Source organism: Haliotis cracherodii, unplaced genomic scaffold (assembly GCF_022045235.1).
Source record: "Haliotis cracherodii isolate W230 unplaced genomic scaffold, xgHalCrac1.p SCAF_6, whole genome shotgun sequence".
NCBI classification, from domain to species: Eukaryota; Metazoa; Mollusca; class Gastropoda; order Lepetellida; family Haliotidae; genus Haliotis; species Haliotis cracherodii.
Genome location: NW_027266319.1, coordinates 61,066,406 through 61,089,820, shown reverse-complemented (window position 1 = coordinate 61,089,820; position 23,415 = coordinate 61,066,406). Strand labels below are relative to the sequence as shown.

General features: G+C 40.1%; 2 protein-coding genes across 2 annotated transcripts; one reads left to right on the top strand and one right to left on the bottom strand.

Annotated features, from left to right (window-relative positions):
• Positions 1 to 929: 929 nt before the first annotated feature.
• LOC139445083 (elongation factor Tu, mitochondrial-like) lies at positions 930 to 2,615 on the top strand. Its single transcript, XM_071226166.1, has one exon. The coding sequence runs from the start codon at positions 953 to 955 to the stop codon at positions 2,351 to 2,353; it is 1,401 nt and encodes a 466-aa protein (XP_071082267.1). The 5' UTR covers positions 930 to 952; the 3' UTR covers positions 2,354 to 2,615.
• Positions 2,616 to 10,071: 7,456 nt separating this feature from the next.
• LOC139446748 (steroid 17-alpha-hydroxylase/17,20 lyase-like) lies at positions 10,072 to 21,744 on the bottom strand. The gene is made up of 11 exons (XM_071228051.1): positions 21,571 to 21,744; positions 21,258 to 21,433; positions 16,527 to 16,604; positions 16,009 to 16,107; positions 14,928 to 15,021; positions 14,387 to 14,545; positions 13,507 to 13,715; positions 13,025 to 13,153; positions 12,103 to 12,207; positions 11,239 to 11,373; positions 10,072 to 10,754 (listed from the first exon to the last, which is right to left on the bottom strand). The coding sequence occupies exons 2-11, from the start codon at positions 21,412 to 21,414 to the stop codon at positions 10,408 to 10,410; spliced, it is 1,512 nt and encodes a 503-aa protein (XP_071084152.1). The 5' UTR covers positions 21,415 to 21,433; positions 21,571 to 21,744; the 3' UTR covers positions 10,072 to 10,407.
• Between the last annotated feature and the right edge of the window lie 1,671 nt (positions 21,745 to 23,415).

Genomic DNA, 23,415 nt, shown 5'->3' with positions numbered 1-23,415 from the left:
AACTCATTACAAACAGACCCTTAATTCATTTCCCAATGAGTCAAATGTTTGAAATAGAATATCATTATTAAAAATTGTAATCATTATTCCAAATCACTTAGGAGACAACTTAAAACGTATTTAAATCATATATCCTTTACATATTGTAAATAACGTTATTCGGTTATGTTTCTAGTTTGCCAGACACCATCGACATGTTCTATGAGTTTATCAGGAGGCCCAGTTCGAGAATAATGTCCGACATTCGATAATAGGCAACAGTCTCAGACAGAGGGCACAGGCGTCTTATGAACCTCAAGTCGCTCACTCGGCTTCACTCGGCTAATTTCGTCACCTATGTATTATTACTGTTAGGTCCCACTGCAGAGTTGCGTCCATAATTCTATGGTCGTGGTTCGAATTCCTGAACTTATCTGAAAAGTCCATGAGATGTTAGTCCAATTTTAGACTGAGTTTATAACATATGTAATTGGAGCTCAGTGGTATAGACTTTTTAAATAAGTGAAATCTACGTCATGTTTGAAAAAAATAATATTTGGGTATATAGATGTCACGTGTGATTGTTACCCACGCTTCCATTTTATAATGTCTGAATAACATATATGAAAGGAGAAGTATAGATCAACTTGGATTATGATCGTGCTGTACGTTTCTTGGAGCTTGAAATTATGACAAGTCACAGTCAGAAAATTGCACTGGGAATATGCGTAGTGTGTACAAGTCTTGTATGAATATGAATTCGAGTAAAAAAAGATGCTTATGAAACGGGTTTGAAGATGGTGGACGTTCACGCTACCAATGAAAAGGGAGACAACTTCGCCCTCGGGTTTCATCGGCAGAAACATCATTCGGAAGCTCATTTGGGAATCTTTGCTAACTCGGAAATCATACTGACTGCGCTGTACCACGCTATACGCCGAGATATTCCGAATGACAACACGCATGCTCCAAAATGGCGTCGCTCCTGTTTCGTCAGGTACTTGCTCCTAAGAATGGGCCGGGCACTTCCAAACTGTTCGTTAACATATCCAAAGAACTGCTATATTGCAATCGGAGATCATTTTCCTTCTCCCTTGCGAGGTTTGCACAACCGGCAGGCCAGAAAAAGACATTTTCGCGAGAGAAACCTCACATAAATATTGGGACAATCGGCCATGTGGACCACGGAAAAACAACCTTGACAGCGGCGATTACAAGAGTCCTGTCCGAAGAAGCCAAAGCAGACATGAAACGATATGAAGACATCGATAATGCCCCAGAAGAAAAGGCCAGAGGTATTACAATCAATGCAGCATTGGTGGAATACGAAACCGAGAATCGTCATTACGGCCATGTCGACTGCCCGGGACACGCCGATTACATAAAGAACATGATCACAGGAACAGCTCAAATGGACGGCGCCATTCTTGTTGTCGCAGCCACGGACGGAACCATGCCACAAACTAGAGAACATATGTTGCTTGCTAAACAGATTGGTATACAAAAGGTTGTTGTCTTCATCAATAAGGCAGATGCAGCCGACCAGGAGATGCTGGAGCTTGTTGAAATGGAGGTACGAGAACTACTCACAGAGATGGGGTATGATGGGGACGGCACCCCCGTTGTCATTGGGTCTGCTTTATGTGCCCTAGATGGAGTTAAGCCTGAAATTGGAGCTGTGAAGATCAAAGAGCTTCTTGAAAATGTTGACAGTTACATCCCTAACCCTTCTAGGGAGCTTGAAAAACCCTTCTTTCTGCCCATAGACTCTGTGTTTTCTATTCCTGGTAGAGGAACTGTTGTTTCAGGAAAGCTTGAAAGGGGCGTCATCAAGAAGGGTGATGAGTGTGAGTTAATTGGCTTTGATAAAGTCCTGAAAACAACAGTCACTGGCATTGAGATGTTTCACAAGAACTTGGATCGTTCTGAAGCCGGAGACCAAGTTGGAGCTTTGATAAGAAGCATCAAGCGGGATGACCTGAAGAGAGGGTATGTGTTAGCCAAACCAGGGACTATCAAACAACATAACAGATTTGAGTCACAAATCTACCTGTTGAGCAAAGATGAAGGAGGGCGTGCAAAACCGTTTACCGATTTTTTCCAAGCCCAAATGTTTTGTACAACATGGGATGCTCCTGCTTCCTTGAAAATCCCAGACAAAGATATGGTTATGCCAGGGGAGGATGCTAAAGTCATCTTTAACCTTAAGAAAAAGATGGTTATGGAAAAGGGTCAACGCTTTACCATCAGAGATGGAAGAGGAACCCTGGGATACGGTGTCGTTACAAACATCTTGCCTGATGGTGATGTTGAAGCCTATGAACAGGAGCGCGTGCTTAAGAGAAAGGAACAGAAGAAGACGAAGACAACATAGCTACTTGTGTAGAGATGTCATTATCGATCATGTTGAGAAATTTGTAGTGCATTATGTGCAGAACAGTTGTGTGCCAATTATGAGTTAAAACTTTGAGCAAAGGACCTTGGAAAAATTATTGTTCATCACTTTGTTGAAAAGATGCCATCATATGTTACAATGATAGTCTGAAGAGCTTTCTTTGTACGGTGTATGAATAAGTCAACATTTCATTATTATCTGTGATGAAAACTGTGCTAAATAAACCAGAAGTGTCTGAAAATGTGAACTGAATGTTTCATGTTATCAATTCAGTAACCATGGTAAGCATGGTAGGAAGTTATCATGGAGATATTTTGTCGATTAAGCAGAGACAAATTTGAATCTGCAGAGCTCCAGATAAGCTTTTGGTGTTGTGGGTATTTTACCCATGCATTTTAAAATTATTGGGTATCAGTAATTCTATCTGCGTATTCAAATTTCTGTTACCCACTAGTTTTTACACATGTGGGTATTTAAGTTAAATATTTAAAAACACTATCCATCTAGTCCCTGCAAACTGGTGTCGTGTGGGTTCCAGAGCTTTAAAGGACTCAAAAATACCACGATACTTCCACATGAAAGTGTGATGGCAAATGATCATGATGTAAGTGTCATCGTGGAGTTTGGCAAGGTTGACAGAATGTCCGTTTATAATTTCAAAGTAAGTTGCTGATTTGCTAATCAAATACGCAGGGTTACTTCACAATATTTTGATGATACGCACAAGTTCTATTTTTGTAGCGAATCTGTAATCATGGTAATGTTCGTTGCGTATTTGATACGCTTGGATTTTATTTTACTGCATATTTCTGCATTTTGGATGCGTATTTTACACAGATACGCAGATTATCTGGAGCTCTGAATCTGTTTATTTTGTTCATTGTGCAATATTGAGAAATGTAAAGGAGTCAGTTGTAGTATAAACTAAGGCCCTAATGCTGCAGCTTACTGACTTGGTTGATGCATGTCATAGATCTCAATTGCGTGGATCGATGCTTGTGACATTAATCACTGGATTGTCTGGTCCAGACTCGATTATTAACAGACAGCCGTCATATAGCTGGAATATTGCTGAGTGCGGCTTTAAACAACAAACCAACCAACCTAATGCTGCAATCTTTACTTGAGAATCATGACAAGGATTCCTGGACTGTTGTGTAAAATATGGGATCAAGGTGGCCAAGTTGTCTTATGTACCACAGTTAGCTGTTCAGAGTTGAATCCCTTAGGTTTACCAGTATCCTATCTATGATTGTTTGTTTGTTTGTTGTTTAAAGCCACACTCAGCATATTCCAGCTATATGAAGGCGGTCTGTAAATAATCAAGTCTGGCCCAGAGAATCTGGTGTTGGAGTATCGATCCACACATTTGGGATTCAATGACATGCATCAACGTCAACGAGTCTGACCACCCGAGCCCGTTAGTCGCCTCTTATGACAAGCATGGTCGCCTTTTACAGCAAGAATGGGTTGCTAAAGACCTAGTCTACTCCGGATCTTCACAGGTCTCGTATCTTTGAAAAAATGCGGGTTTGAATCCTAGATTCCCCCTTGTATGCTTTATACCTGCTGCGGGGGCACGGGTGGCCCAGTGGACTAAGGGGCCGCGATTTGCTGTGCAGAGTTGCGTCCCTTGGGCACTCCAGAAACCTACGATTGTGGGTTCGAATCCTGGTTTGCCCCGATTATGTTTCTGGGTTTGTCAGCACCATACCCGTGCTGTCAGGTTTCACCGAAGTGGTAAACATCTGAGACCTGTATCACTTTGGGCTTTCCTCAAACATTAAGCTGACACGCTGTGATATAACTGGAATACTGTTAAAAGCGGCGTTAAACCCAACTCACTCACTCACTCACTCAATTATACCTGCTGCATGTTCTATTTTTCTTTCAACATTAACCTGTACTATTGTTTAAGACAGCATCTGATTCATTCTCTGTATGACAAGTACTCTGGGAAGAGAATGTTTTTTTTAAAAAACACTAAGTTTGAGTGGGGATCTGGGGGGCTATGCTTTATGCATGTATTGTAATGATGTATCCAAAAGCGACCCTTGATGTAACAAAATCTGCAATATTCTGTAGATCTGTGGAAAATCCTCATCCCTGAGTCAGGGTTGGAACTAAACTCAAAAGCTGTACTATCTTAGGTACGCGGAAGCTCCCGATGTTTTAAAAGTACTGATTTAACTTCGAAATTATACTGCATCTGCCATCTTTTTTATTTGACTTATTAACTTTTGCCATTGACTTATTACATTTCTTGGTGTGAATGTTGTCCAAACTGCACAAAATTGCTTAAATTGCAATCAAATGTTTAAAAAATTTCGGGGGGGGGGGGGGGGGGGGGGGGGGGGGGGGGGGGGGGGGGAGGGGAGGGGGGTTGCCCCCAGACCACCCTAGACTTTTCCTCTTTTTTTTCGGGAAAACCTGCTCACATCCCATTATCTAGATAAAGATTATATGCCCCAAGGAAATTTGTACTAGCCCACAGGAATTTAAACTATTTCCAGGCTAGTGTTAAGTTCTAAACCTGTGAGTACTTTTAAGCATGGCCGTAGGTGGCTACCAGTAGCAAGGCAGTACAAAGTAGTGTCATACCCTGATTGATATCTTGACCAGTGAGACTTGGTTGATGCATGTCATCGATCGATGCTCATAATGTCGATCACTGGATAGTCTGGTCCAGACTGGATTATTTACAGACCGCCGTCACATAGCTGGAATATTGCTGAGTGCGGCGTTAAACAACAAACAAACAAACAATGAGCATGGTAATTCAGTGGGCAAGCAATATAAAAGTACAAGCAGCCACACATGCATGCCACCATGTAAGTACAATAATCGATGCTTGTCGTAAAAGGCGACTAACGGGATCGGGTGGTCACGCTCGCTGACTTGGTTGATGCATGTCATCGATCTCAATTGCGTGGATCGATGCTCATTATGTCAATCACTGGATTGTCTGGTCCAGACTCGATTATTTACAGACTGCGGTCATATAGCTGGAATATTGCTGAGTGCAGCGTTTAACAACAAACCAACCTACCAAGTACAATAATCTTGAATGTTATGTCAAACCACATTCAACCTCACCCCATCTACATGTTCATTGTGTTTCACTGACACTAATTTGCATGAATATAATGTGTCCGATAATATCACTGAACTTCAGCAATCAATTTAAAACCAAAATACATGATTCCTTTTATTTCGATTGTACTTTCATGTATATAGCACAGTCACATATGAGATGAGGTGAAATGAGGTTTAACGTGGCGTCCAATATTATTGCACTTATATAGCATGCATGTGTGTTTGTGTGTGTGTGTGTGGCTGCTTGTACTAGTACTGATACCGATTTATAGTGCCAGCACACTGAGAATCCATGCCGCAGTTTAACATGAATACCCACTCAGACACAGTATACTGACAAGTCCTTGTTTCAGCCTCTTAATGTCGAGCGCCAGACAGGGTAACAACAAGTACCATCTTTTAACATCTTTTGCTATGATGCTGCTAGGGATCCAGGCGGATGCTCTACCACTAGACCACAGAGGCGGTCAGTTATAAATGACCAGTTGATAAATAGCTAGTAGCATTAGGTTTGCTTTGTTAATTTAAGATTGTCAGCCCCCTCTACTTCACCATTTGCTCACCACCAAACCCTGCCTCACATTTGTTTTGTTTGTTTGTTATTTAATAAAAGCTGCACTTGGCAATATTCCAGCTGTATGACGGAGATCTGTAAATAATCAAGCCTGGACCAGACAATCCAGTGACTGTTAACATGAGCATGGAGTTATGGTTGACGTTCATCCTACAGGTGCCCTATCAGGTTAAAAGGGAGGGCCAGGGGAGAACATCAACGTTGTTGTTGTGTAGACAGGCTCTTGCAACATGCATCAACCAAGTCAGCAAGCCTGACCACCCAGATCACATAGTCACCTCTTAAGACAAGCATTGTGGGCAGGCATGGTTTGCTGAAGACCCATTCCACCCTGGATTTTCATGGGTCTTTACATGATGATATTGTCCAATTACCTACAGAAATGGAAAATATCTGCGTTCCATTGGTTATTTGCTTGATGAAAGAGCATATTCCTGGTCCTGCCATATACATTTATGCTTGTGTGAATCACTTCCATTGACAAGTATGCCTTAATCTGTTTGTTTAACGGGGATCCAGGTTCAGGCAAATTCACTGTCATTAACTTAATTCAACTCAGACAAAATTGTTATGGATGAGCAACTTCTTTATTACAATTGGGCGACGTTTCGGTGTAGATTTTAACACCGTTATCAAGCAAATGATGATAACATCCATAACTTCTGAATGCCACTCAAAGAAGTTAACTTAATTCAAGTCGTTCAAACACCACTTTGTATGTCTACTTACACAAGTTGTATGACGCATGTCACTGTGACATTTAATGATTTCCCTAATTACAAAGGCCATGTCTAATTTCACACACTACCCTTATTACAATGGTCTGGACAAAGTCAAAGTTTGTTGTCTAACTCCGCACTCAGCAATATTCCATCAATATGACGGCGATCTGTAAATAACCGAGCCTGGACCAGACAATCCAGTGACTGACATGAACATTGATATACGCAGTTGGGATGCGATGACATGGATCAAACAAGTCAGCGAGCCTGACTACCCGATCCCTTTCGTCGCCTCTTACGACAAGCATGTTTTGCTGAAGACCTATTCTAAGAGGGATCTTCTTGGGTCGTCTGGACAAAGATTTTAGTGGGTTTTTTTATGCGGAGAAGGGTATCCCTTTCAACAAACTAAAACAGAAAATAAAATTTTCCCTTAAATTTTCAAATTATTTGGATAAATTTCTTTTAAATAATTTATTATGGATTTCAAAGAGAGGTATGGCGCTTGCACAACATCAGAAAGGACAATGTTTCCTTTTTGGTTATCTCCCTTTGACTGCTATGGGGAATTTCGAAATGGATTATGACTCAATCTAATTAAAATCAGGTCTGAGTTCTCGCTATCGCTGAACAAATATCCCAGGACATCTCATTACGGGTTACGTCAGAATGACCTTTCATCCGACAAATCTAAGCGTCGCTTACCAGATCATGAAAGTGACCGGTTCACCCCGATTATGTTTCTAGGTTTGTCAGCACCATACCCGTGCTCGTGGGTTTCACCGAAGTGGTAAACGTCTGAGACCTGCTACACTTCGGGCTTTCCTCCCACATTAAGCTGACACGCCGTGATATAACTGGAATACTGTTAAAAGCGGCGTTAAACCAAACTCACTCACTCACTCATGAAAGTGACAGTCGGAAAGCGTTTTCTCATCATGCAACCTCGAACACGTTACACGATGTAATCCAAACGACTGTTACGGCCCGTACGACTGATTCCGTTAAAATTATCGTCTACCTCTTTCCTCCGTGGGATAAACATTTGAACGGAGGAGGCGTTGCACAGTACGTGGAAAGCGCTGCCATACAATCTCAACCATGTATATAGACATTCCGGAATGTTCGTTCGTTCAGTTTTCAGATTTTTAGTCGAGAACTGTGTCAACATATTTTTCAAGCGTAGTCTGAAATGGAAGTCGCCAGGTGTAAACGAGTGCCGTAAAGCTCGAGAAAGCTGCTTTCTTATTGGCTGATGTCGACTTCTTGTTAGTCATTTCAGTGGTCGGTCAGATCTTTGTTTAGCGATACCGAGAACTTAGATCTGATTTTAATGAGATTGGATTATGACTGGACCGTCCTCGACCGAAAACGGCCGCAGATTTGCAACAAGAATCGTTTTTACAGAGCACGAAATTCTGCCCGCATTGAGGCATCAGTATATACATTGTAGATATCATTGTGAAATTGCCTAACAATGCTTTGCAGACCATTGTGACATCATTGTTACCATGACGTCACAATCAAATGACATCACAAATGGCTCTGCTACTGATGCTGTTAGCAGTACTTTTTACACGTAAGACGCTGCCTATTACTGTCTACAAACTGAAAAAGTTGGAAGAATGATGTTGGATGATAAATAAAATCTCATCCTCATGTCTTTTGATACCATATATATATCATATACACACACACACACACACACACACACACACACACACACACACTTCCCCATATTATTGTGGCGCAGTTTCTTTTTAAATGCTGTAATTATACGTGATCAAAAATCTATACTTGATATTTCTCAGAAATAGACTGAATCTATGAAACACATTTCACGTAAAATTTAAGATAAACAGACTGTGAACAGATAACCAGTGCATGTACTTGCCATTCCGAATTTTGAGAACAAACATGAAAACGTCACCATATGATATTTTAAACATTTTTATATGATAACGTATAAAGAATAATGTGCGATATTAAGTAGGCACAATTTATTTAAAAATCACACACATTCACTCAGTAAGGTCGACCATCCAGCTTCTATTTGAGTTTTAAATGTAATTAAAATGTATTTGATCAATACGTACAACCAAGAGATATGGTTTGTTTTGGTTTTTTTCTGTCCCATGTTGATGCTTCTGGTTATTGGGTCCTCGACACCGTAGGGATTTCGGGTTACAATGGTCGACTTAATGGACAGGGTGATCAGGCTCGGTGACTTAGTTGATAGTGTGGCATTTTACATCATAATATACATCACTACTTTGTCTGGATTGTCTGATGCAGACGCGATTTATATGAGATCGTCATAGCTGGAATATTCCCGAGTGCGACGCTGAACAAAAAACACGCACAAGCATTAACCCTCTTATTTAAGATCGGGCGATACCTTGGATCATTGCTCATTTTATCAATCACTTGTTTGCCCGTTTGCCACGTGTATACACATGTGGTACTGGAATATTGCTGTCCCAGAGGGACATTATTTTGTGCTCTTCCTCTCGAACACTCACTTTGAAGTCGAATAAAATTTAAAATACATCACGCACAAATATACACTAAACAGTTTTGTGAAGACGAACGCTGTGCTCGGAAAACTGAACTTTATATTTATTATTGTATTTACATAAACTGGTTAATGAATAGCCATTTCATTCTATTTTAAGAATAAAACTGTATATATTACTTCAAACAAAATGGGTAATATGTTTGTTAAATATATATGAACACATTTAAGGAAGTAATTGTCTTGGTCTTGAAATTGTTATTTATGTCGTTTTGATTAACAGAATAGTGATGACTATTAATTCGCCAGGTGCGGGTTAGGCACAAACGATACATTTTCGAATTACTCCCCTCGTATTGTATGATATAATCATTTGGTTCATCATTTTTTACGATTTTGTTATCACATGTTTACTTCATTTCTCCAAGTGACAAGTGCAAAGCGGAGTTATGCCCCCTTTTGTTTGTTTGTGTGTAACCTCTCTCTCGTCTTTTTTTTCGTATTGAATGTATAATGTTATACATAAGCAGACAGATCCATTTGATATACCATTATATCATTTATATATTAGGCAGTATTTTGTTCGATCACAGTTTCCATAAAGCTGTTAAATGACAAAAATCGTCGAACAGTACTTTTATCCATGTAAGATAAAAAGAGGCGAAATTTCCTGTATCTGGACGCAAAGTTTCGGACAACGCTTAGCAATGTCTGTTTTCAAACCAGTTTGATATTTGCAGTTAATTTTACACCATCAGACAGGAAATGTAATATTCTACATCCTTGCATAAATTTATAGCCGGAGGTTGACCCAGTGTCGCGCGAGTGCACTTTCCCATCATTCTAAAATAATTATTATTAAAAAATAACATAATCTAAAATAAGCGCGAAGATGCATTGATGAGGGACAGAAAGTTCAATGTAAGAAACATGTGAACTCCAGTATCTAATGTCATTGTTCGTAATTATGGTAACAATTAAAATTAAAAATAATTAAGACATAAATTGAACAAAGAAAAACAACCTAAACACCATTTTTGGTGTCTATTAACCTGTCACCTGGGGATTATATTCCATGTTAAAAATGAAACACTGTTCAAAATGGCGTTGAATCCAAATCATTGATTTAAACTCTTGATTTCACTACAATTTTGTATGTCCCTGGACTATTAACCACCCCCGTACTCCGTGGCTCAAAGTCGTGCTGTGTTCCTGGGGCAAGTGAAATGGTGAATACTCTCAGGATTCCAGCGAGAAAGAGGTGGATCTCGGGTTTGGCGACAGTCTCGCCGAGACAAACTCTCCTTCCGGCAGAGAATGGAAGCCAGCTTTCTGGCTTGGGTCCCAACTTCCCCTCTGAGTCTAGGAATCTTTCAGGTTTAAACGTATTGACGTCCTCCCATTGGTCAGGGTCAAAGTGCAAGGCGTCGTGGTTGATAAACACCATTGTACCCTTGGGAACATCGTAACCACCTGGAATGACAGAAGCATCAAAACGCCATCCATGATGCCGTAGTCGCTCGAGATACATGTAGCCGCAGCAAACATTTACCCACGACCCAAGAGCAGACAAGCCTTTTAAGTATAGATGCCAAAATGAAACATAATAAAGTTGCTAAAAAATGAGAGACGTATTTGATTGAATACTTTTAAAAGAAACACAACTCATACACATCAACACATCATCTTCCATTAGGAAACCTCACTGATATGAAGAAATTACTTTTCTCTGATGCTATCGTCAGTCCTATTCTTCATCAACATTAACATGTCCACTCATCATCACTGTTATCACAATCTTGCCAACAGACAAAATCCTCACACTGCCATGCTCACCATACAGGTGGACACGTGACACAGCCAAATGCATCTCAACTATTTAATCCGAAATCTTACTTTCATCAAATACTATGATCAATAGTATCAAGTGTTTTGTGCAACATACTGTAATACCTACCAACTGTGGTATCACGAAGGGCGGAGTGAGGAACGCCTAATGGAACCACTGTCCTCATCCTCATGACCTCGTGTATCACTGCATCTGTGTATGGCAGTCTGTCCCTGTCCGAAACGTGGACGTTCAGATCAGGACCTGTAGCCATAGCAAATACCATCATCAAGGAAACATCGACAATATTCCCCTCAATGCCCCCCTGTTGGTTATAGCATGACTGTCCCTGACATATTAATTTCCTGTTGTTTGAACTTATTTCCAAAGAAACACATTTAATTCGAAGGCACCATGGCACCACATGTTCAGTATGTATGTACATATAGAATAATGATATCTTCAACATTTTCTGAATCAAGAAAGGATGTGGCGGACAGCTATTCTTATTCATCCTGTGTAGCGTCGGTGAATTTTCAGAGCTAATAGCCATGTTACCTTATGTAATGCTTTTCTGTGTGTATCGTATATTACACAGTTTCCTTCATCAACCCCCTTTCGCCATTGGGAAGAAACTTATTATATATATATGACAGTATTTGAAGAACTCTTATGCACACATCCTTTTCAGTCTCATCATGTTCTTCTTTGGTTTATTGAGCCGTACATATTCCTTTTTATATATGTAGGTATGGTGTACACTTCAGCTGTTATATTTCTTTCAGTATATGCATTCTTAGAATTCCAGACGTGCATTGAAATTGAATTTTCAATTAATGTCAAGACAATGTGCAAACTGTCCTGTCTGAACCTTTAATGAGTACTGTATGTTCGATGCCATTTATCATGTCATTAAATGCCACGTTGACTCGACTCGCAAGGAGCCAGCTACAATATATATTTTAAGAAACATCGTGAAAAGATATTACGCACCGATAACAGAGTCCACCTCTTTCTGAACTTTCTTTTGAATGTCAGGATGGAGAGCCATCGCCAGGAGACACCAGCGGAGAGTGCCCCTGGATGTGTCTGTACCAGCTGAAATGTTAGATAAATTAACCAAATTAAATTAATATATGTCTCTACCACATCAATGCAAAAGGAAGCATATGTGGGTGTGATACGTTTTCTGTAACTTAACGGCGAGAATTGTGTGTAACAAGAACGTGAGTCAAGACCTTCTATGACAAGATTAGTCCTACTGTATCGTGTGTTATGTCTGTTCAAAAAGACTGCTTTCATCGGTGAACACTTGCTAATGTAGAGGTATCTGTGTTTGATTGTAGTCAATTTCCATTTTCATTCCCATCTATCTCAAGGAGAAATCCCACTGATTCGTGAGTGGTGTCTGTTCCAGTTGTTAATTAGGTATGAGCTTCTTGACAAACCGAGAAAACAACTGAGATTAATGCATTTAGTTTGTTGATTTAGGACAGGGAATTTTCTCCAAAAGATGAACTACATTGCCAATTTCCTTGTTAATATGATAAAACTATTGCGTCATAACCAGGGAATTGGAACGATTGTTCTGCTACCCCCTAACAACATTGGACTTGGCCTTACAATGGGGTGGCATTATAACAGGGAATCTTGCACTGCGGAAATCCATTCTGAAAAATAACCAGGGTGGCATCATATCCAGGGGCATTATAACCATGTATTACTGTACATATTAAGAGGTCGGAACAATGGACTTATCTTCATATGGTGTTGCCATATATGGTGTATGCCATGTTCTCAGCCAGTAACCATTGTCTTTTGATGGTTATAATCACATTTACTATTTGCTGTAGTAACATGAATAAACTTTCCTTGTTTGCTAACGTCTCACTCTTGCACAAACTCGACGACTCACCGAAAACTAAGTCAAAGATTGTCATGACCATGTGTGTGTTCGTTATCTGTGACATGAGGATCGGGTCATCCCCTTCTTCTGCTTCTTGCTGAGCCAGTATCAAACCATCTGTGAAGTCCCGCATCTCACCTGTAATAGTTCCAGCAATCAGTCAGCCTGTGACTTAGTCTATATTCGAGTAAGTGTACTTTTCCAGGAAATCATTATGCATCAGCCAACAATGTCCGCAGATTATGCTTTTGAATGGCGTTTCTATTCAATCATAAACATGACCAGTCATCTGGAAATTGACTGAACATATCTATTGATAATCCATGGTCTCAACTCAAATGCAACAATGATGTCCATGTATATTTGTTCTGTTTTCATCAAATTCAACATCTTGTTGTGTAAAAATGTTTATAATGGGGTTCCAGGGTGACTCGGTATTGGCTATTATATAATTGTAGTATCATGGAACCTACACTCATAGATGTATTTACCTTGGTTGAACGTATTTCTGTGGTCTGCGATTTCTTTCCTGATTGCATCTGTCATTTGAGCAGCGAGTCGCATAACACGCCTGAATCTAGGCGTTGGGCACAGTTGAAACAGGGGAATGGCATCTTCTAGAAAACCGTCTCCAAAATCTTTCATCATGTTGTCTATGCCGACGACGTACTCCTTATAGTATTCAGAGTCTGTAGTTTGGCTAGAATTTAATAGAATTCTGGAAGAGTTTGCCGCTTTGAATGGTATTTCAGTTGACAGCGTGATGATATGTAGGTTTTTGAAATAAACGCCTTGATGAAACCTACGAGCATGTGTATGATGCTGAGAATCTTAGCAAAATAATCAGGGCGAATGTGGAATTTTTAAACGATGATCATAGGTATCTGGCACGTCTAAGGGACGCAACTCTGCGTGACTAAATAGAAGATCATGTCATACATGTCAAAACGACCAAACCCAAGGGTTATTATGTCATACATATAACTTAATCAAATGATGTTCCATCATCTACCTTACTGGCGTAAAAAGATTAATGAACACATGAATGTATTGCAGAGGAGAGTTAATTGGTGTGTTGAGTAAAACAAATATATTTATATAAATGAGGGAAAGTTTAGTAATTGTTCTGTTTACTGCATCACCAAGAATTCTCGGCAGTGTCTTTGAGACACATTTAACATTTTCAAAGAAATTACCAAAGAACAGACAGTGTAAGGTGAGAGAATTATTCTGATAGTCAAAGTAGAAACAAAACAAGTACAGGGAAATGAAAAGGTTATGTTCCGACTGAAGTTTCAAATATCGCAAACAACAATGTTACTTTTTGTATAAAAACATGCATATTTTTAAAAACACAGCAAATATAATTACCTGGTTTTATTGAACAACATTCCTGTCATCATGTTGGAGATCCCGAGTGAAAGGTAGGGGAAAGGATCAAAGGCACCTGGTTCCTTACTCATCAGCTTTGTAGAGGTTTTGAGAGATTGCGACACCTTCAAGCTAAGTTTCTCTCCCATTAGATAGTGCCTAAGACATAAATTAAATATTACGTTACAAAAAAACTATATTAATTTTCTTTTAATTGAGCTCCGACAGATTTTTCATTTTACAAAAACTGATTCCCTGGACCATGGTCCCAGTATTGAATGATAGTGTTCCAGCTCATTTCAAATCAGTTTAAAACACTTTTAACATTTTACAGAATACATTATTTATTAAAACATGCGTACTTTATGCGTTGTTAAATTTTCCTCTAGGATGACTTCAAATATTTCAGTTTTTGTATAATTTCTTAACAGAATAAGCAGTTGTTTGTAAATTACAATTCAAGTTTGTAGAAAGGTATCTTATTTGGCAACTTGACTCTTAACGATCCCTCGTAAATTTTACATAATAAGTTATATTTTACCTGAGAGCTTTGGATGCAATTTTCCTGTGCATCTTCCATGTGGGGCCGTACGATGCTTGGACTATGTCTTTTCCTCCTTCGCTTAATGTTGTTGCTATGACACATACAGAGTGTTAATTGACTAAATATATGCACAGTTAATGCTTAGAATATATGCTATATAGAATAGCCTACACGGTGCGAGGAATAACGGATTATCTGTCCCGAAGTTACATTTGCTTAAGTTAAAAACATTTCCTTGCTTTACACAACTACCACTCATGATAAAATGAAAGAGGAATTCTATTCTCTAAAGAATAGGGGTCTTTAAACCTAACGTTGTTGCACTTTTTAAAGGGTGTGGTCAATTAGTGAAGACTACAAATAACTCTGGATAGAAATATTTAGATACTCATTTGTGTGAGGTGTTGGATTTCCTGATTGTACGACGAGGGCACGGGTGGCCCAGTCGTTTAAGGCGCCGCGATTCGCTGTGCAGAGTTGCGTCCCCTGGACACGCCAGAAACCTATGATTGTGGGTTCGAATCCCGGTTCGCCCCAATTATGTTTCTAGGTTTGTCCGCACCATATCCGTGCTGGTGGGATTCACTGAAGTGGCAAACGTCTGAGACCTGCATCACTTCGGACTTTCCTCCCACATGAAGCTGACACGCCGTGACATAACTGGAATACTGTTAAAAGCAGCGTTAAAAACCCAACACACTCACAACTCACTCCTGATTTACAATATCTTTGTCTTTTTGTGAGGTATCGCTTCGAAAACAATGAAACCAATGAAACAAGCACGAAGCACATAATAATTAGGAAATAAACCTTCTGGTTTTTGTATAGTTTAATGTAGCCCCACTGTAGCTTAGACACATTCTATTTTGATTTGAAACCATGCACTTTAGGGTGAGGTTTCAAATGATTATTGATTAACATTTTCTTTCACCGATTTCAAAGTCCCTTTCGTTAATATTCAAGTGTAATGTAGTGGTCACTCAAATATCTCAATTTGAAAGTTCAATGCAAATAAAAATTGTAATGTTTTGGTTTTAAGTATGTTGGTGAACACCTTTTGAATTGAATAACATCTTACCAACAAATGTATCGGGCCTTCCTGCTAAGTCCGCTTGCCGTGTAAGGAGAGCTTCTGTTACAACATCGATTCGACTCAGAACAATTGCAAGTCGATTGCCTGTAAAATCATTATGTCAACTTCTATATTTGAAAATGAAAATATGTCTCTTCTTTTCGGGAAATAGATATGCATATATGTGTTAACTATGGGGGACAGTGTTACAGATCCAATACTCAAATACCCAAATCAAGAATGACCATCACAGGAGTCCACTATACGACTGTACTATATCAGAAGCATGTGTATATGAATCACTATTAAGTAGTGTTTTGGAAAAGATGAGCTTGTCCTGCCCCACCGGTGACACCCGTCTCAAACACATGCAGTCAAAAGACAAGGAAATTGTTCACATGAAAAAATCACATAGTACAAGACAAAATAGGAAATTGCATTAGATTTAATATTGGTCACTGATGCCCTAAACTTAGAAATGTCCTCGGTGCACATCGGCTGCAGCGTGAATCAGGCAACCTTACCTATCTGAATCTTCATAACTGGACCATACGTTTTGCTCCAATCACGGAATTTTCGGAACAGGAGACCTCCTCGTATGGCTGGAGAAAATAAGAACCATCCAAATGTGAAGTGGTGTAAAATGGGGTTCAACGTCGCGTTCACGATTACTGCACTTCCATAAGGACGCACATGGCACAAAGTTCAGTGACATGTCCTTTATTTGTTGACATTGTAAATTGATGAATTATTTTATATTTTGATGACCTGTTTGAGTTGCGTCTCTCCATCAAGATGTCAGATTTGAAATCATAACCTTTGTTTTGATATGACATGACAGGCAAAGTGTGTTTTGGTATTTTAGCACTAAAATTCGTTTTTATTAACGAGATCGCTAATCATGGGTATTTTTCTTAAATCAGGTATATCATTAACAAAAAATGAGTTTTAATATCAAATAAAGTACAGAATCACCTCGGTTAGATGTGAATATTTAATATTCATGGTTCGCCGAGATTTGATCTCAACTTGTGAACATGTATAATAAAATGCTGCAAAATGGTTGAACTTTCAGGGTAATGGTAACAGGACAATTTAGGGCTAGTTTCATACAGTCTAGTAGTTCGGGTTTTTTAGTTACAGGGTATTTGCCGCGGGGTTGTAGTTTGAGGTTTGTAATTAAAGGACTTTACTTATGCGGTTGTAGATATTTGGTGGTTGTTACAGGGTAGTAGTTACAGGGTGGTTGTTACAGGGTAGTAGTTACATGTTGGTAGATACAGGATGGTAGTTACAGGGTAGTAGTTACAGAGTGATAGATACAGGGTAGTAGCTACAGGGTCGTAGATACAGGGTAGTAGTTACAGGGTAGTAGTTACAGGTTTGTAAATACAGGGTAGTAGTTGCAGAGTGGTTGTTACAGGGTAGTAGTTACATGTTAGTAGATACAGGATGGTAGTTACAGGGTAGTACTTACAGAGTGATAGATACAGGGTAGTAGTTACAGGGTGTCAGATACAGGGTAGTAGTTACAGAGTGATAGATACAGGACAGTAGTTACAGGGTAGTAGTTACAGGGTGGTTGTTACAGGGTATTTGTTACAGAGTGGTTGTTACAGGGTAGTAGTTACAGGTTGGTAGATACAGGTTGGTAGATACAGGATGGTAGTTACAGGGTGGTTGTTACAAGATAGTAGTTACAGAGTGGTTGTTACAGGGTAGTAGTTACAGAGTGGTAGATACAGGGTAGTAGTTACAGGGTGGTAGATACAGGGTAGTAGTTACAGGGTGGTAGATACAGGGTAGTAGTTACAGGGTAGTAGTTACAGGGTGTTAGATATAGGGTAGTATTTACAGGGTGGTAGATACAGGGTAGTAGTTACAGGGTAGTAGTTACAGGGTGGTAGATACAAAGTAGTAGTTACAGTGTAGTAGTTACAGGGTGGTAGATACAGGGTAGTAGTTACAGGGTGGTAGATACAGGACAGTAGAGGGTGGTAGTTACAGGGTGGTAGATACAAAGTAGTAGTTACAGGGTGGTAGTGATGGGGCTGCAGTTACAGGGTGGAAGATACAGGACAGTAGTTACAGGGTGGTAGATACAAGGTAGTAGTTACAGTGTAGTAGTTACAGGGTGGTAGTTATAGGGTGATAGATACAGGGTAGTGGTTACAGGGTGGTAGATAGAGGGTAGTAGTTACAAGGTGTAGATGCAGGGTAGTAGTTACAGGATGGTAGATACAGGGTAGTAGTTACAGGGTGGTAGATACAGGGTAGTAGTTACAGGGTGGTAGATACAGGGTAGTAGTTACCGGGCGGTAGATACAGGGTAGTAGTTACAGGGTGGTAGATACAGGGTAGTTACCAGGTAGTTAAATTGAAGGAGTTACATGTAGCGGTAACACGGCTGTAGTTGCAGGGTAATGATTACAGTGTAGTATAGCTAAAATGGATAGAATTATCATTAAACCGCCTGCATTTTATTAGAAATGAGCGGGCCACTGTCACTTGATAATGCTCTCATATTGCTTGACGACGGGCCATTATCACGCCCGTTGTTAGGTTACGTCATAGGGATAGGAATAGATGACGTCACGTTTAATAGTGACGTCATCTGGTTTGTTCTATGACGTTTCCATATTTGTAAAAGTGGGTCAGTGACATTTCTTGTGTGTTGATTGCAGTAAATGTTTCAAAGCCGATATTATTGTTTATTTATATTGGATAACAAATCCATTTTAGCTGTAACAACGGTAACGCTAGTTTTCAGGGCATTATCATTTGCATAATCCCTCGGTCTTTTCAATGGAAGACCTCGGGCAGCTGCAAATGATAATGCCCTGAAAAATAGCGTTACCCTTATAGTATACTGAAGCGCAAAAGAAACGTCACCATGGAAAGATATATGAGACACCATATTTGTCCAAACACTGTAAACATACTTTGAGACATATTAAATGATGAAACTTGGCAAATGATCATCATGGTTGAAATTTAAGTGTCAAGTGTTCTTAAGGTGAAACACAACACTAGCCTCTGAGAAAATGGCATCACATTTTTGTTGTGATACAGTTATGGCTCTCGTCTGAGAAGAAGACCCTTTTCCACTGCTGCTGCCGCCATGGCGCGACTGAAGACGGTCCCGGCGATGACGTGGTGTCAGAATTGGTCCTCGGTGTGTCCTGTGACAGTGGAGGTGTCTGCTCGTCAATCGTCGACCCACGGTGTCCGCACCAATGTGTCGCTGGTGTGTCCCCATGGTCTGTCGAACAGTTTCCGCAGCAGCAACAAAGCGATCTTGATGATGCTGTCGCGCAATCTGACGATCCTGACGGTGACCCTTGGTCTTCCGTTACGTGGTCGGTCTGTAGTGTTGGTGGTCTTGTACCGTTGCTGGAGCCTGTACATGGTCCTTACGTTGGCTTGAAATGCATTGGCAACTTGCCGGGCGGTTTGTCCACCCGATCTGGGTGGATTTTTATAGGGCAAGAAATGGGGGAACGCATGTGCATTTCAATTTGCACGGAACTCACGTGCATCGGATTATCATGGCGTTTGGGCGATCGGTTTTATTGTCACCTGCTCTGCATCTCAACTTTGACAAAAATTACCCAGATATCTAAATGACAATTGTTTATGCAATGTGTCTTATGGTGACGTTTCTTTTGCGGTTCAGTATAGTTAATGGAATTAGTTACAGAGTGGTAGTAAGTGGAAGTAGTTATAGGGAAGTTGTTACAAGGTTGTAGCTTCCGGGTAGTTACAGGGCTAGAATGATACACTCGAGTAGTTAAAGGATTTTTGTTACAGGGTATTAGCGGCAGGGTTGTAGTTCGAGGTTTGTAATCACAAGATTTAGTTAGGGGGTTAGAGGTATCGGGTAGTAGTAATTATGGGGTTGTAATTACAGGGTTGTAGTTTGGGGTTTGTAATCACAGGATTTTAGTTAGGGGTTGTAGTTATAGGGTAGTTGTTACAAAGCAGTAGTTACGGAGTAATTACAGGGTGGTAGTTCATGGATTTTGTTACAGGGTAGTGGTAACACGGTTGTAGTTGTAGTTGCAGGGTAGTAATTACAGGGTAGGAGTTACGGGGTAATAATTACAGGGCGGAAGTTACAAGGTAATAATTACAGGTAGTTACAGGATTGTAGTCGCAAGGTAGAAATTACAGGGTGGGAGTTACAGGGTTGTAGTTACAAGGTAATAATTACAGGGCGGTAGTTACATGGTAATAAGTACAGGTAGTTACAGGATTGTAGTTGCAGGGTACTAATTACAGGGTGGGAGTTACAAGGTAATAATTACAGGTAGTTACAGGATTGTAGTTGCAGGGTAGTACTTACAGGGTGGGAGTTACAAGGTAATAATTACAGGTAGTTACAGGATTATAGTTGCAGGGTAGTAATTACAGGGTGGGAGTTACAAGGTAATAATTACAGGTAGTTTCAGGATTGTAGTTGCAGGGTAGTAATTACAGGGTGGGAGTTACAAGGTAATAATTACAGGTAGTTACAGGATTGTAGTTGCAGGGTAGTAATCACAGGGCGGAAGTTACAAGGTAGTAATTACAGGTAGTTACAGGATTGTAGTTGCAGGGTAATAATTACAGTGCGGTAGTTACAAGGTAATATTTACAGGTAGTTACAGGATTGTAGTTGCAGGGTAGAAATTACAGGGTGGGAGTTACGGGTTGTAGTTACAAGGTAATAATTACAGGGCCGTAGTTACAAGGTAATAATTACAGGTAGTTACAGGATTGTAGTTGCAGGGTAGTAATTACAGGGTGGGAGTTACGGGGTTATAGTTACAAGGTAATAATTTCAGGTAGTTACAGGATTGTAGTTGCAGGGTAGTAATTACAGGGCGGTAGTTACGGGTAGGAATTACAAGGAAATAGTTACAGCGTTCTAGTAAGAGGCATATATCGATTTGCGATTTGTGATTATTTCATTAAGATTTTTCGCTGGCTATCTTTGCGAGTACGTTGTTATCCAATCAAATATATACAAACAAAGATATCAACTTCGCAGGATAGAACATATATAATTGGATTAAAATGAAAGATATAACATGGTGATTATTAACAATTTATATGTATAATTTAATAATGTCAAGATCCCTAAAGTACCGACTTTAAACCTTTAACGTAATAGACATATTGAGAAACAAAATATGATTCACGTCACTCATTGGATATGGATAAATACATGACTTACTTCAAACAGATAATAAATACATATAAGAGTCAATTACCTAAAAGGTTTCCTATTAATGGCCATCCTCTGGGTCCGGGTGGCAAGTTGTATCGTTTCTTGAAGAGGTTATAGGCGATCACACCAACAACAGCCCCAACAACAAGAGCCTGGGTTACCACAGACTGTGGCCACAACTGCATTAAACACTCAAACATCGTCCCTGCTTAGAATATCCTGAAACAGAGTGAAGTGTTAAGTGATAACATGCTTTAATTATAAGAAACATACACGGTACATTTTCTAAACCCAACAAATCAATGGTGGCTATTCAAGACACGTAGGATGTGTTCAGCACATGACCAAATACCTACCTTGGTGTGTACGTAACAGTGAATAGACTGAACGAGCTGAAGCGGATCTGACTTTATACGAGAGGTAGGTATTGTGCAATACCGACGTCTGCTTGCTCCAAGCACTGACCTGAATGTTATCGCTGGGGAACACGAAGTTTTATGACCTACATTTGCGCAAATGTCCCCTGCCTGTGATATTGAATACCTAGTCCAGCGAACAGAGGAAGCACAGAGCACATAGTTAGTTCACAAAGAGCATGATATTTGCCCAGCGAACGAGGCGTTGCCCTATTTACGCCGCAGCTAAACAGGACAGTCATAACAGAAGGAGGAGGAAGGATCAGTACGTTTCGTATCACGAAACATGTTCAGATGCCATTTCGGGCAATGCTTAAAATAAAATGGTCATTACGGGTAGAATATAGTACCAATAATAGCATCAGACTCTACTACAGTAGTTACAGTGTGTGTCTGGCTGATCCATTTTACAATCAAGTGGTGGTTTCAAAGTAGACTCAATATATGGGGAAAAAACTCCTTTAATTAACGTTAAAGGGGACGATTCGGTATAAATCCTTATACCGGTGTATAGTCTTGCTTGACAGCGGTATAAATGAATGAGTGAGTATGGTTTTACGCCGCTTTTAGCAATATTCCAGCAATATCACGGCGGGGGACACCAGCAATGGGCTTTACACATTGTATCCATGTCGGGAATCGAACCCGGGTCTTCGGCGACAACCGTATAAGGATCTATAACAACATGTCAGTAATTAAAGAAGTTAATCCGTCAACTTCTAAGTACTGGTTTGTCAGCATTTGCAGAGACTGAAAAAGCTACCGTGAATTGTTTGAAAATTTCTGACTGACGTAGAACAACATTCACTCAGACACTTTCTCGTTCTCTGGGAACTATTTGCACAGATGAGTTATAAATGGATTTTTTGATAGAGTTGAAGGTTGAGAGTATTGGTTGTACTGGTCGTGTTCCTTTCGGTAAGTGAATATGTTTGGTATTTTGGTACTCACTAGCCTATATCACTCTGTAGACCCTTGAAGATCCGGGGTAGAATAAGTCTTCAGCAACCCATGCTTGCTGTAAAAGGTGGACCCGTGAAAATCCGGGGTAGAATAGGTCTTCAGCAACCCATGCTTGCCGTAAAAGGTGGACCCGTGAAGACCCGAGGTAGAATACACCCCTCTAGCTTCTGTCCTGTAACTGCTTCAATGTAACTTGCTGTAAAAGGCGACTGTGCTTGTCGTAAGAGGCGACTAACGGGATCGGGTGGTTAGGCACGCTGACTTGGTTGAAGCATGTCATCGATCCCAATTCCGTGGATCGATGCTCACGATGTCAATCACTTCATTGTCTGGTCCAGACTTGATCATTTACAGACCGCCGTCATATGGCTTGAATAATGCTGAATACGGCGTAAAACAACAAACCATCCAACCAACCACTCTGTAAATACATCCCTGTAGCTACTATCCTGTAACTGCTTCAATGTAACTTCTATCATTTAACTAATACCCTGTAACTACACACCTGTAGCTACCCCCTTGCAGTTGCGACTATTTAAGTACGACCCTTTCACCATTAACCTGTAACTACAAACCTGTGACTACTACACTGTAACTATATCCCTTAAACTGCAACACTGTAACTGCAGAACTGAAACTGCGACCCTGTAACGACATTCGGTAATTACGACACTGTAACTATCATTATGTAACTACTACCCTGTACCTCCGACCCTGTTACTACAATCCTTTAACTATATCCCTGTACCTGCGACCTTGTTACTACTATCCTTTAACTATAACCCTTTACCTGGGACCCTGGTACTAATATCCTTTAACTAT